This window comes from Semicossyphus pulcher, unplaced genomic scaffold, assembly GCF_022749685.1.
Source record: "Semicossyphus pulcher isolate SPU_LCO1_2020_fin unplaced genomic scaffold, fSemPul1.0.p SCAF_5, whole genome shotgun sequence".
Lineage (NCBI taxonomy): Eukaryota > Metazoa > Chordata > Actinopteri > Labriformes > Labridae > Semicossyphus > Semicossyphus pulcher.
In genome coordinates this window covers 8,107,766-8,121,543 of record NW_027211726.1, presented here as the reverse complement: position 1 = coordinate 8,121,543, position 13,778 = coordinate 8,107,766, and the positions used below count along the sequence as shown (strand labels likewise).

At 43.8% G+C, this 13,778-nt stretch overlaps 1 protein-coding gene across 2 annotated transcripts in view; it reads left to right on the top strand.

Moving 5' to 3' along the window:
* The window catches only part of hivep1 (HIVEP zinc finger 1), a 56,967-nt gene that overhangs the window by 40,576 nt on the left and 2,613 nt on the right, over positions 1–13,778 (top strand). Inside the window, exons 2-6 of one of the 2 annotated variants that reach the window (XM_069680999.1) lie at positions 3,688–3,741; positions 6,236–12,021; positions 12,132–12,265; positions 12,383–12,558; positions 13,056–13,157. In XM_069680999.1, the coding sequence (XP_069537100.1) occupies positions 3,688–3,741; positions 6,236–12,021; positions 12,132–12,265; positions 12,383–12,558; positions 13,056–13,157 (6,252 nt within the window). Of the gene's footprint in view, positions 1–3,687; positions 3,742–6,235; positions 12,022–12,128; positions 12,266–12,382; positions 12,559–13,055; positions 13,158–13,778 lie in introns of both variants that reach the window. The other variant, XM_069680998.1, reaches the window with a different exon arrangement.

The following is a 13,778-nucleotide window of genomic DNA, read 5'->3' as shown; positions in this document are numbered from 1 at the left end:
CTCCTGCTTTCTTTAACAGTCAGCTTGTTGTGGTGTCCCCTTGTCTGACACGGACCAGCTGGCAGCGCTAACAGGCCATATAAATAACAATATGGAAATCTTATCGCTGATGGTGTAGTTTGACTTTGTTGGTTTTAAAGAGGCATCAGTGTTAATTTCAGTCTGTTTGGTAGCAGGTTAAAAACTCCACACAGGAGCTTTAAGCGCGTGTAACCACAGCAGCGGCCGGTGGCAGCCGTGGGGCAGAGACATCATCAGTCTGTGATCCAGCTGGAGCTGAGGATGTAGCTGCATTCAATATGTGTTGCGATTCTTTGAACACCAACGTAGTGTTCATGCTTTAAGATTACATAATAGACTCAACTGCATTGTCCTGACTTTGAAATATTGTAGGGGCATTTTTATTTGCATCAAAATCGTTCTGTCTTAAGCGAACCATTCTTGTCTTTACATCTAAAGCCAATAATGCTAACAGAACACAGTCATAGGTAGATTTGCAAATACTTTGGACATCTGAATGTAAGCAAAAAAGAGGCCATAAAATGTGTTTCATACTCTTAAATTCCTAAAATCAAATGTGATGCTTTTCTCAGGATACACAGGATCCCTGATTATTATTAAGTTAGTTTATTAGACCCTTCCTCTTCTTCTCTCCAGCTTATCATCATGTTTCTATCTGCGGGCACGTCTTCTATGATAATTCTCCGTCTCCTCCTCTTATTAAAGCAGAGATGGGCTTCCCCTCCCGCTGAGAATCCCCCCCGCTTATAACCGGCGGCCTGTAAATTCACATCAGGTGGGGGGGATTCAGATGCTGCACGTTTTCCTGTGTGGTGACGTCACTCTGTTCCCTCTAGGCAGAAATAATCACATTTCCCACTGATCCTCGACAGAGCAGGGAGAGGAGTGGGCTGGAAGATGCACAGAGGGGAGGGGGGGTTATTCGTATTAGAGATTGGAGGTTGTCATGACAGTAAGCGGCGAGGAGAGTCATCCCTCGCCCACAAACTCCCGGCCCCTCCCTGCGTGCTCCTCGCCGATCCTTAAGATATCACGTTGTGTGGATCAAAGATCACGAGTCGGACACCTCGAGATCTGGATCTTGTTTGTCAGGAGGAGAGTTATTAAAGAGAAGATAACCAAACAGTCACACTGAACAGCTGGACATCTTTTGTGATTTGAGTAAGAGGCCACATCAGCAGAGAGGCCTGACTCATATTCTGCTAAATTATTAAAGACTACCGATACTTCCGATGCTTTTTGCTTACCGTAAAGCCTGCTTAAGCACACAGAGCCCCTCAGGAGAGCGGTTCAAAACGCTCTGGGTAATTTCTCTTGTCATTTATTGGTTGGAAGGAGCTTTAACTCTGGCAGGAGGACTTACAGTGTGACTTGTCTTACAGTACAGAATTATTCAGTAGGAGTTTGAGCTCTCAACGAATTATGTAATTTCCCCTGTTTGGTTTAAGACCACACTTGTAAACGGTGCAAGTTGTGTTTGCTTCCCCTCAAATTTCTGCGGTCGTGTTCCATTATGTGTTCTGGCTCTCGGCGCTTGTGTGCATTCCTTTTGTTGTTTTCCCGCGGTTACAGGACAATTACACAGATTTCAGATGAAATAATGCAGCCGTCGCCCGGACCACCTCGGCAACCCCGGCAGCTGTAATGAGGGAAATATGAAGGGGCTTATAATCATTCCCTGCTGTCTTAATAACTCGGGCACAGAGGACGGAATCTTTTCCTGCCTCGTCCTTTTCCACTCATTTGGGCTCCTGTTCTTTTCCGTGCTCCGGCGCTTTCCTTCATCACGGGTGTCGTTCAGCATGAGGGGTCTTGTTTGTGGCTTGTTATGTAAGAAGTGCAATCTGATCTATAGCGGCTTACGCTACCATACACAACCACTAATAAGATTTTTGTCGGGCAGTAATCACTTATGCCTCGGTTTTCCAGTGCGGTCTAATACAAGACATATGCAGCAGGCTGTGCACACAATGAAGCACATGCTCACTGAATCTACCTCTGAATCTTCTGACCGCTAAAGTAAGCATTTATTATCTCAAATTGGTGCAACAACAGAGGTTTACTCGAGGAAGCAGCAAGATCGAGCTGTGGTCACCGTGAGGGAGGCTTCGGCATCCTCTGTTCTCGGAGAAACACCGCGCCGGTGCCAGGAGAACACATCCTACCTGATTCTTTTGTAGGAGGGCGAGGGCGTTCACATGCTCATATATATGTAAATAGACCAGACACACATACACACACACACCTCTCCGTCTACCTTTCTGTCAAAGACACGCACACAAACAAACACGCTCCTCATGAGCCTCAGTTGCTGTGTTTCTGCTGGCAGGGTGCCTTTGTTTTGCTTCACGGCAGCACAGGGGTGGGGACGCATTATGTAATCTGTGGCGTGTGCCGGGGATATACACAGAGAGGAGAGAGAGAGATGGGGAAGGGTGTGCCTACAGTAACACACACACACACACACACACACATATGATGACATAATCTACTGACCTCTTCTCTGGCCTGCCCGCGTCCGCCCCCTCCTCCGGTTATTCCCGGCATCGCACTGTGATTTTGGGAACCGCAGAAGAACATCCTCTTTCACCCTCCATTAACGTTTGTGCAATCTAGGACTAAACTGTAACCGCTGGTCCTCGAGGACTCTTATTGCACTTTAATGTCATGTTCAGGGCAAAGGAGGCTCACAGGGGCGGTTTTTCCGTCAAGTTTCCGCGCTCATGTGGGGCAGAAACACGCTGCAGCGGTACATTTGCTCCCCTGTTTTCTGCTAATGTCACACGCGGAAGACTCATTGTTTCAGCTTTCTATAAAGAAGCGCATAAGTTAAAAATCAACACATCCTGAGATGCTGTTTACTGCTGCCAGAAGAAACAGATTAGTTAAGTTTACAGTAAATAAAAGTGTTCTGCAGAGAGCTCAGCAGAATCTGTTTGAGGAGAGAAAAAGTCTAAAAGCTGCTCAAGGTTACAAGAAAAACAAACTGAGTCAACTTACTGTTAATATGTTGTTTTTACACTTTTTTTTTTTTTACCCTCTTTTTTTCCGCTGTGTATAAAACATTCCCGGCACACTGAGCCAGCGTACATAATTAATATTGATTACAGTAACCGTGCATACAGCGTCACCTCCCACACATACATATGCCTCAGACAGTAACAGGTTCCTCACCTGCGTGATTGTGGGTGATGATTGTGACGTATAAACGACCCCGACTGGAATTAATTTGTCCCCCCCGAGGGGTGCGAACGCTATTTGAATATGCAAATTGATCTGTGGGTTGGAGCTCACTCTGTGGTAATGAGAATGAGCCCACCGTATTGACTTGTTTGCAAACTTTAACCTGTGTAGACCTCCATTCACACACTGTTATGTCTTTAAGTGGGTGTGCGTTCACGGTTGTGTTATTGTGTGCGCACTCAGGCTTGCCCCCCTTACGTGATTACAGTAGTTTCCATAATGGAATAGCGCGCTCTCTCACAGCTATGGAAGAATATCTGTTTTTCATTTGAAAGACCTTCATCCTGCTGCAGCCGTGTGGGAAGCATCCCCAGAATCATTAGTTACATTCTGCACTGGCTTCACTGTGGACCGAGAGTCCGTGTGTGCTTCTGTGCTCCGCCGCGCTCCCTGCTGACGGTGGTTTCTGTTTTTGTCTTGCAGATAAAATCGAAGAAGCACAAAAAGAGCTGAAAGACCCCAAAGGCTCACAGAAAGGTAAGAGATATTTTACAGAGGCTTGAATGAAATAGAAAATACTAAGATGAATACTTTTGTGGTACTAAATGAATAAAATTAGGATTTTAACCTGAAATTAAATGCAAATAAAAATGTAGTTCGCTAGTCTGGGATGGAAAGTGTTTTTTGTTTGTGGTGCAAACAATATTTTTCGTTTTATCAATTATTTAGTTGTGATTTAACTCAACTCAAATTGAACTCTATGTCCCTTAAGAAAGCATATATTTGCATGTCAGTTACGTAGACAACTAAACGTTACAATCACAGATCCAGTTGCTGTGTAACATTTTTTGCAGGAGCCGTTACATGCACAAACTATGTATCAGTTTTATTTGCCTTTTACATTGCTGAATTAATATTTCACGATTTGGCACAAACAAAATATTTTTCTCCCTAAATGTCCTCTTTTGTTTTTGCAGTCTCTTATGTTATATATTTACGTGTTGAATATAAAGACTGTACATTGCAATGACGCTGCAGTAACGCCATTATCACACTCCTACAACAGATTCTTTTGTTCAGAGGGTTGTTATGTAACGACACTCAAACAGAAAAGCCAGTTTGGTTGAGCCGAAGCAGCTTCACGGTCTCTGTTTAACCTGAGCTTACTCATCACTGCAGCATTGTCCTTTTAAAAAACACCCAGCTTACTTGCAGGACATGCAAGCTTTGATTGAATCATCCACTGTGCTTGCGGTTGGGTGTAGACGCTAAATAGAAAGAGTACACTTAAGAATATCTCAATCTCTCTCACAGTACAGCAGGTACTTATCCTGCCGTGCCGGCCAGTCAGAGGTTAATCCCTTTGAGAAGTTAAATCTTTCACTAGCCCGTTTCACACTTTATCATTAAAGCATCTTTTTATTTTAAATAAAAATCTAATCAAACCCACAATAATTAAAGAATTAGTGATAGTGTGATTACTAAGAGGGAAGAAAATATTATCATGCATCGCTATAATATCCGTCATCTGCTCGTTAAATGATTTTTATTTTTACCCACACAAGTTTCGCAGCTTTTTGTAACATGGAAATTACATCTGAAGACAAACAGGGCTGTTGTTGTTTAGAAGGAGTAAAGGAAGTAAAAGCTTCGGTGAAGTCATGGAATCTCTCTGGCACACTTATTTAAGTCGCGGGCAGGAAGAACTAATCCTTGTCCACGTCTTTCCACTGCAGTTTATACAAAAATGTTTTTTTAGACGTATTTAGAATGAGTTATAAATACATTTCAGGGTTTGCTCTGAGAGCGTGTTACATTGGTTGTGTGTTGCAATCAATGTTCATCGGTTGTTTGTGCGATGAATGGGTGAACTTATATAAAGACAAGGCGTTCCTAAATCTAATTATGCCCGAGTCCTTGAAGGAACCCTGACCTCATCTTGGGAAATACCTGCATAAGCCAGGAAACTGTGACAGGGCACAGTAACCTTATGCAACGTCTTTAAAAACACTGAATCACTGTAACAGGGCCAGTTCAACAAATATGGGACACCATGGTATGGGTGCGCCCTTTAAAACAGTTTGCTCTGTAAATGGAATGCAGTTCCTCTCCACTGACTTGTGCGTTTAAACATTTTTTTAAGCCCAGCCTTCATGTGTCGATACTGAAAACAAGGGAGAAATAATTGTTAGCTTATGTAATAAAGTGTGGGCCTCCTATGGTATTAGTCACACAGCAAATAAATAGAAGTAGGGTGACGTGTCTCAATAATAGAATGTATCCACATCCAGTTTCAGATAAGAGTGAGAAAAACCTCACAGAAAAGGCGTCCAGCTGTAGGGAAATGTGTCAGAAGTGTAATGTGGAAGTGTGTCTTTATCTTGAAGAAACACCACTTTATTACTAAATTCTGAAATTATATAACAACAATGAATGTTATCAATTATGTAATTGTTTTGCACTATAATTAAAACTACACTACAAGTGTTAATCATAATTCAACTTCTGGCTTTAAGAATGGAATGCTTTGTTATAGAACCACACAAACAATCAGACACGAATATAGTTTGAGTTGAGTTTGCACAGCCTATATGGCATGATTTGAAAATTTTACATAATTCAGCTTTAAAATAGTTTACATTAAATTAGAATGTACTGCATACATACTATACATTAAACTGTATAACTTTTCTTTGGTCTAAACAAAAGAAGTAGTCGATTCATCATTTTGTCCTCAAAAGGTCATAATCCAGCTGTGACAAGTATAGTTATTGTAGACAGTTTATGCTAATCGATGGATGCTAAATGTTTAAGATATAATCCCTCTATTTTTTAAAGGAAGGTTTTTATGCCATTCAGGAATCTTCAAAATTTAAGCCCAAGAAGTTAAATTTATATTTCCAGATTTGACTTTTGAGCCTGCTCTGCCCGTATGGTAGAGGGTTTAAAAAGTGAAAAAAAAAAAGTATTATGTCATCAGCATATTTACCATGTTATACCAACTTTGTCTTTTGTATGTCTTTCTCCACAGGGACATCTGAAAGTAGCCGAAGAAATGCAGATAACATAAAAGGCCTGAAGAGGAAAAAAGTTGTTGCAGAGAATAGGCTGGAGAAAATCCCAAAATCTCCAGTGAAGAAGCCCCTACAGTTGAAAACATCTGAAACTGCACCCCACACAGCACCATCCAGGGAAACTACACCTTCCCTCTGCTCCTTTTCCAGCAGTCCATGCCGCAATCCTTCAACATCGCCAAGTGGGAAAGGAGACCCAAAGTATGCCCAACCAGTTGCAGCATCCCCTCACAAGGGGTCATCTTCCACTGACACTGAAAGGCTGAAGCAGGAAGAAAGATCTTCTAGATCACCATCACTTGATCCCACTGATGGTGGGGAGGGCTCATTGACTACTGCTACAGAGTCTCAGCCTAAAGACTGCAAGAGTCCTAGCTTGGAGGGAGATCCTTACCACAGCAGCGCTCCGCTTGATGTGCTACTTAAGGCCATGGAGCCTGACTTTAGTACGCTGGCTGAGAGAACAAACCCCTTGCATGGCATTGGAAAACCAGCCTCCACCCTTAATCCTCAATGTAGTGGTGAATTAACAACAATGCCAGCTGTTAATGTTGGTCTCCGCACCCAACCTCCCCATATGCAGACTTATTATATTGACAAACAAGGCAACTTTATTGGCATTGCTGCACCACTACAAGGAAATGTGCAGACATCCACACAGGGTACCCCCATGCAGTCCTCCCAGCTTGCTCCACCACCTTTTATGCCTGTTGCATCAAATGCTGAAAAGCCTAGCTTGCACATGAGCTTTAATTCTGGACCATCCACCATTACTCATGCACCTGTTCCTTCAGGCTCCAATGCTTTGCCGCAAAGCCAACCACCAGTTGTGCACACATGCCAGTCCCTCTCAGCTAGTGTTCCCAGCACCATTCAGGTCCCAGTTACACCAGGCAGCAACCAAGTTCAGATGACCACGGTTATGAACTTTGGCACTGAACAGGTTTACAAGGACCAGAAGCCTAAGAAACCAGGAAAGTACGTTTGTGAATACTGCAACCGGGCATGCGCAAAACCCAGCGTGCTTCTCAAACACATAAGGTCTCACACAGGAGAGAGACCGTACCCCTGCGTTACTTGCGGCTTTTCTTTCAAAACAAAGAGCAACTTGTACAAGCACAAGAAATCACATGCTCATGCTATTAAACTGGGACTCATTGCCCGATCTGAATCTGGAGGTGGATCGCTATCTCAAGAATCTGACAAAGCCCTTGGTACACATTCAGAGGCAGAGGAGAGCGGGGACAGTGATGAGGAAGGTAGCACTGCAGATTTGGACCCTGACTCATCACAGAGTAGTGTGGCAGCTTTGTCTGAAAATAGTTTACAGAGTGTAGGTACAGCCCAGGCAAGCCATGGGGAGGCTGACTCATCGGCTGTGTTTGAGTCACACAAACTCGCCACTGGTCAGAGGTCTCATGAGCCCAAAGTGACAGCCGCACTACCAAAAGTTGTTGTATACCCAGTTAATGTCTCCCCTATGAGGGCAGATAGCCCGAGAGTTACAGGTGCTGCACCTGAACAAGCTGCCGCTCAACGTCAAAGAGAGTTCCAGACTGCCAACCTGAGATCAAGCATCACAGTCCTGTCATCTCTTAAAGAGGTGGACGGTACAAATGCCTCACTAGATACTGTGAGTGAGGATGAAGACCCACACTGCAAGTCTCCAATGTTAGGCGGCCATGCTCAGCTTCAGAGGCAACAAGCAACAGACTTTTCTCAACAGCAACAGATGAAGTGTCTACTAAGTCCCCGCAGTTTGGGAAGTACAGATTCTGGCTACTTCTCACGCTCTGAAAGTGCTGACCAAGCAATGAGTCCACCCAGTCCATTTGTTAAGATAACTCCACCAGTAGATATTGACAGTGTCAAGAATAATCTTCCCAGTATTACTCCTGTTGTTGGCACAGTAATGCATGTAGTAGCTGAGCAAAAGGCAAGGGCCATAGAGGGGCAGATGCGTCCACCATTAGAAGCCAAAGCACTCTCTCTGGAAGAACGAATTTCAAAGTTGATATCCGATAACGAGGCAGTTGTTGACAACAAGCAGCTGGACAGTGTAAAGCCAAGGAGGACTTCTCTCTCAAGGAGAGGTAGCATAGACTCCCCCAAATCATACATATTTAAAGACTCTTTTCAGTTTGATCTTAAACCAATGGGAAGAAGGTCAAGTTCCAGCTCAGACATCCCTAAGTCCCCATTCACTCCCACAGATAAATCAAAGCCAGTATTTCTTCTCTCTGTACCTTCTCAATACCCACCAATGGATTGTTTGCCAATAACAAGGAGTAACTCGATGCCTACTACACCAGGACACTCTGCTCTTCCCCTTAATGTTCCTCCTCTCCCCCACCCTTTGCGAATTTGTCAGTCATTTGATGAAAAAATTAGTCCGTTGAATGATGATGTATTTTCATCAGCCCCCTCTACCCCAAATCCAGCAATACATTCTCGTACCTTAGTCAGACAAGCAGCAGTGGAGGACTCTTCCACAAGTGAGGGACATGGCCTTCATACCTTTCGCTCCATGGATGAGGGCTATCATGGTCAAAACAGTTCCACAGAGCTGATGCAGAGAAGCAGATCTTTCGAACACAGTCAGGACAGAAACAGAAAGCCTCAGCAGAACAAAGGCACAATGTATGAGTGTGAAACGTGCCGTAACCGGTACAGAAAGTTGGAGAATTTTGAAACTCATAAGAAATTCTATTGCTCTGAGCTTCATGGTCCAAAAAATAAGCCAGTCAATGTAAAAGAAACTGATCAAGATGTTTTTCACGTCAACATACTGCAGCCCATAGTCCCTAGATCAATTGGTGGCTCCGGAATACTTGATCAACAGACATCAATTAGGAAGAGAAGGATAATGAAAAGTGTTGGGGATGAGGATGATCAATCTCCTACTGACACCATTCCACCTTGTTCTGTTAGTTTTGAGCTACCATCTGCTCTGGCAAGTCAGACTTTTTCTCAGCAAAATGTAATAGTGGACATACAGCCTAAAAACAACCAGTCAAAGCTACCTCAGATTCAACTCGTAGCAAGAGGTATCAATACTTCAGATTCCAGGTTGTCACCAATACGAGAGACCCAGATCAGCACCTCTAATAAGGGAGAACTACAAAGGCAAGGCAGTGGTACTTCAGTCATTAGACATACCAACTCTCTCAGCAGACCCAATTCATTTGAGACGGAATCGATCGACAGGGCCTCTCCTGTTGACGGCATGGAGAAGGATCTCTTAAACAAGCTCAAAACAGATGCAAAAGCAAATGTCCAAGCTGACAGCTACCATGAAAAAATAGCCAAACCTAAGAGTTCTGACCATGAAAAACAACAGCAGGAGCAATGCTCGGATGGGACAGTAGCAGCAGTTGGTGAACACTCTACTCCTGTGCATCATTCTCGTCTAGTTCGTCAAAATAACATACAAGTCCCTGAGATTCTGGTCACAGAGGAACCCGACAGAGAGCATGAAACACAGACTATTGAGCCAGCAGATAAGCCTGCAGATCAGTTCAGCTGGCCTCAAAGAAGTGAGAGTTTGTCCAAGTTACCAGCAGAGAAACTTCCACCTAAAAAGAAAAGAATTCGTCTGGCTCAGATGGACCAATCCTCAGGTGAATCTAGTTTTGAGTCCAGCCTCTCACGAAGCCTCAGCAGGGACAGTAGTCTTTCTCGTTGTTCCAGTGTCTCAGCCTCTTTTGACAGAGAAGAGCCGTCTAGGTCAGAGAGTCCTTCCAGAGGGGAGTGTGTTAGCAAAGTTCAAGAGCCTCAAGGTTTGCCGACAGTCTATAACACCCTTGGTGTGCCTGGAATGATGAGGCGTGCTGCATCTGAACAAATTACTTGTACTCAACCATCTGTGGAGATTTCATGTGACTACCGTAGCAAGTCCTTTGACTGTGGCAATGTATCTCCCAGCAGATCTCAGTCACCTGTTGGCCAGACAAAAAGTGGACAAATCTCCCAAGCTCCCCAGGTGCCACTTATTGAAAGAAGACGAGGCCCATTAGTTCGCCAAATGTCTTTAAAGATAGGCCCAGAGAGTCAGCAACCTGTTCGTAAGGCTGTCATACCTATAGATAAACCTGCCATTGCAAATGTTAGCTCTTTTACTCAGAATAGATCCCAGCAGATTCACATTGCCAATAGGCAGACCATGGCTCAGCCTTTCATCCTACATACTAGCGAACAACCTTTGCAAAAGAACGAGCATGTTGTGCAAAGCATTAATTTAGGTAGCCCAACTCAGCAGCCTCAAGTCCATGGCCTTCCACACCCTTGGCATCAAACTTCAAGGGTTCAAATATGCCAAAAGGTCCAAAAACCGCTAAGTCAGATCTTAGTTTGCCGCCAGAATGTCCAAAACAAACCAGCTGACTCTGAAGAAAGTTTTGTGCCCAAATACCAACTGACATCCCCCTCTCTGAGAGCAAGCCAAACATTTTCATTTGCCAACACACAGGCAACTCAGATTGCCTTGCCAGTTTTGACAATACCTATTGCCAATCCAGTTTTGAGCATATCAAAGTCTTCAGATGTACTGAAGAATGTATATGTCGCTCAACCAAATCAACAGGCCACTGAGATTAAGACACAGACTGTTGTTCTGCCAGGTGAACAGCAAAGAGACATATTTGATCAGACCCAAGCAGGTGCTGTACCTTTGCCACAGATCCTTATAACTCATGAGCAGATGCACCCTGCTCCCCCTGTGTCCAAAAAAAATAACCTCTCATCCACTCACAGTGTCGAAAGTGATACTCAAGCTTTACCTGCTGTAAAGAAGGATAGGAGTCAAACAGTTAGCACTCATGTCTATTCAGGAGAACAAGCACCTTCTCTTGGGTCTTTACATTGCACACAGAAACTGGCATCAGTAACTCTATGTCCACAGCACGAACCCACAGCCTCAAGTAAACGAATGCTGTCACCTGCTAACAGCCTGGACATCTACATGGAAAAGCACCAAAAACGGGCTAAGGATGAGCATGGTGTGGCCTGTTTAACTGATGGGAGGTCAGTAAATTATCTTAATAGCAAGATGTCGGAGGTTACCCGACAGCGGAAGCTAACCCTTGTTCGGCAAGTTTGCACAACTGAGCCAGTGGACAGTCCCATTGAAACTGAGGCCCCACCTCTGCCGCAGGTTAAAACACATGGAGAGAAAGAGTCAGAGGCTACTGATGAGGTTAAGCCGATGTCACCTGACAGTACTGGGCTGGAAAAAAACACAAGCACTGTTATTCATGAGGAGGCAGGACCTGCCCGAAAAACCACACCTGGTAGCCAGGTGACCTCCATGCCAGCTAACAATACTCTGAAGCCTCAAGAAAAAGTTGAAGAACAGAGATGGTCTCCGGCTAAATCTCCTATTAGACCCTCTAGTTTCCATGGTGGCCAGGTGAAACTGACCACATCTGTGTCTGTGGTTAACACAAAGGACAGTCATCGCCTTTCTTTCCCCAGCCTAAAGACTGCCACCACTTTTACATGGTGTTTCTTAATGAAGAGGAAACCTCTTCATGTTCCACAGACTGACCTGAAGACTTCAGCATATGCTGTCTGGACAGTTAGCCCCAACAACCCCAACCCACTTGGACTGCCCACCAAAGTGGTCATGTCTCTGTTTGACTCAAAGCAGAGCTCCAAGAAAATGCACTACACCTCGGCCATCAAAACCAGCGAGAAATCGGATATCTTGTCTTACTCAGGCAAGCTAAAAGACGTCATGCCGAGGGTAAGAACTGATATTTACTTTTGAACTTTTCTGATAATGCTACCTTGTTTCCTGAATCTGATCAAAAAGTAAGCACATCCTAATTTGTCAACCACTTCTTCTTTCAGCAGGTGCCAATAACCCAGAAGTCTGTTTCCGTTGAAAGTAGAAATAAATTGCCACCAGAAACTCAGGCCAGCAGCGAGTCAGAAAAGGACTTGGCGTCTAAAACAGAACCGAGACGGGTCAAAATATTCGATGGCGGGTATGATTCAAAATGACTGATACATTTATTAATTCATATGTGATATTATAAACTGAGTTTCTTTTTATTGGTTTTAATTTCCCTTCCTATCTTATGCGTCCCTTCTTGTTCTTTCAGATACAAATCTAACGAGGAGTACGTTTACGTGCGTGGACGTGGACGCGGTAAATACATCTGTGAGGAATGTGGGATCCGCTGCAAGAAGCCCAGCATGCTGCGCAAACACATCCGCACACACTCTGATGTCCGTCCATACCACTGTGTCCACTGTAACTTCTCCTTCAAGACAAAAGGTTAGAGCTCAGTAGTTGATCAGCGATCACAGCTGCAAATCTCAAACAGCTTTTCCTTTACTTGTGTTCGTAGGATGAAGTTTTTATAAATGCCATATTTAATAAACCGCACTCATACACCACAAATCAAAAAAATTATAGCAAACACTGATTTTGCAGTTGTACAAAAAATGTACATTGAGACTAAATACTTCAAATGGCCTAATTCTGTTGCAGTTCACTTCTTTTACGAGCTGTGAAATTAAAGATGTTGTTTCACCATCTCTTATACCAAGACAGTATGATTCACCATCCTTTATCGAACTCGCCTACCCACGCCACGCTGCAGAACAGTACTTGGTGTCAGAGCAACCCACGTTCATTTAAAAATGTCTTTATCAGTTACTCACCCTTTACATACAGCTTGCCCAAAGACCGCATTCTCTTACATAAACTCCTTCTGTGCTATTGTTCAAGCTCCACCCACCCGTAAGACCTTGTTGCCTCTCTTCTTGCAGGGAATCTGACCAAGCACATGAAATCCAAGGCGCACAGTAAGAAATGCATGGAGATGGGAGTTCCTGAGGGTCTCATTGAGGATCAGGATGCAGAGGATTCAGGTACAGTGCTTCCTTGTGCAGCCTTAACCAGGAGGAAATTATAGAAGAATTATAGTGGGCTCAAAAGCCGTAGATTATAAAACTGAACATTTTCTCTGTGAATTCATGGGTTCATTTACAGTATATTCTTACAAATGCAATAGTGACTTAACACAGTTAAGATGTGTTTACCCAATTTGCTTTGGTTTCAAACAAGATTACAAATCTTTAAATAGTTCTGTTAATGGCCTGAGATATAAAACACTGATTGTCCCTGCTTGTGCTCCGTTGCTATGTCGATCAATAGCCTTGCCACAGTCTAATTAGAAATTCTAAATGCGGCTTCTTCCTCTGTTAACTCAAAGCGCATGTGGGCGGCATGCACAGTGTTTGGAAAGAGGAAATTGCTGTGTCTAATTTTAGAAAAAAAAAAAGGAGAGAGAAGCTGCCTGAAAGCATTCTATGGTCCCAGTCTGTAAGAGCATATTTGTTTTTCCTCCTCTGCCTGTGATAGAGCTCAGGGGTGTGTGGTGGTCTACGCTGTGAAGCTATGCAGCAGCAGCAAAAACGTCACCGAATTGCGGTGGATTCTCCCACTGTATGATAACAGAGGCTGTTTAATGAATGAGAGTTATTCAGTAC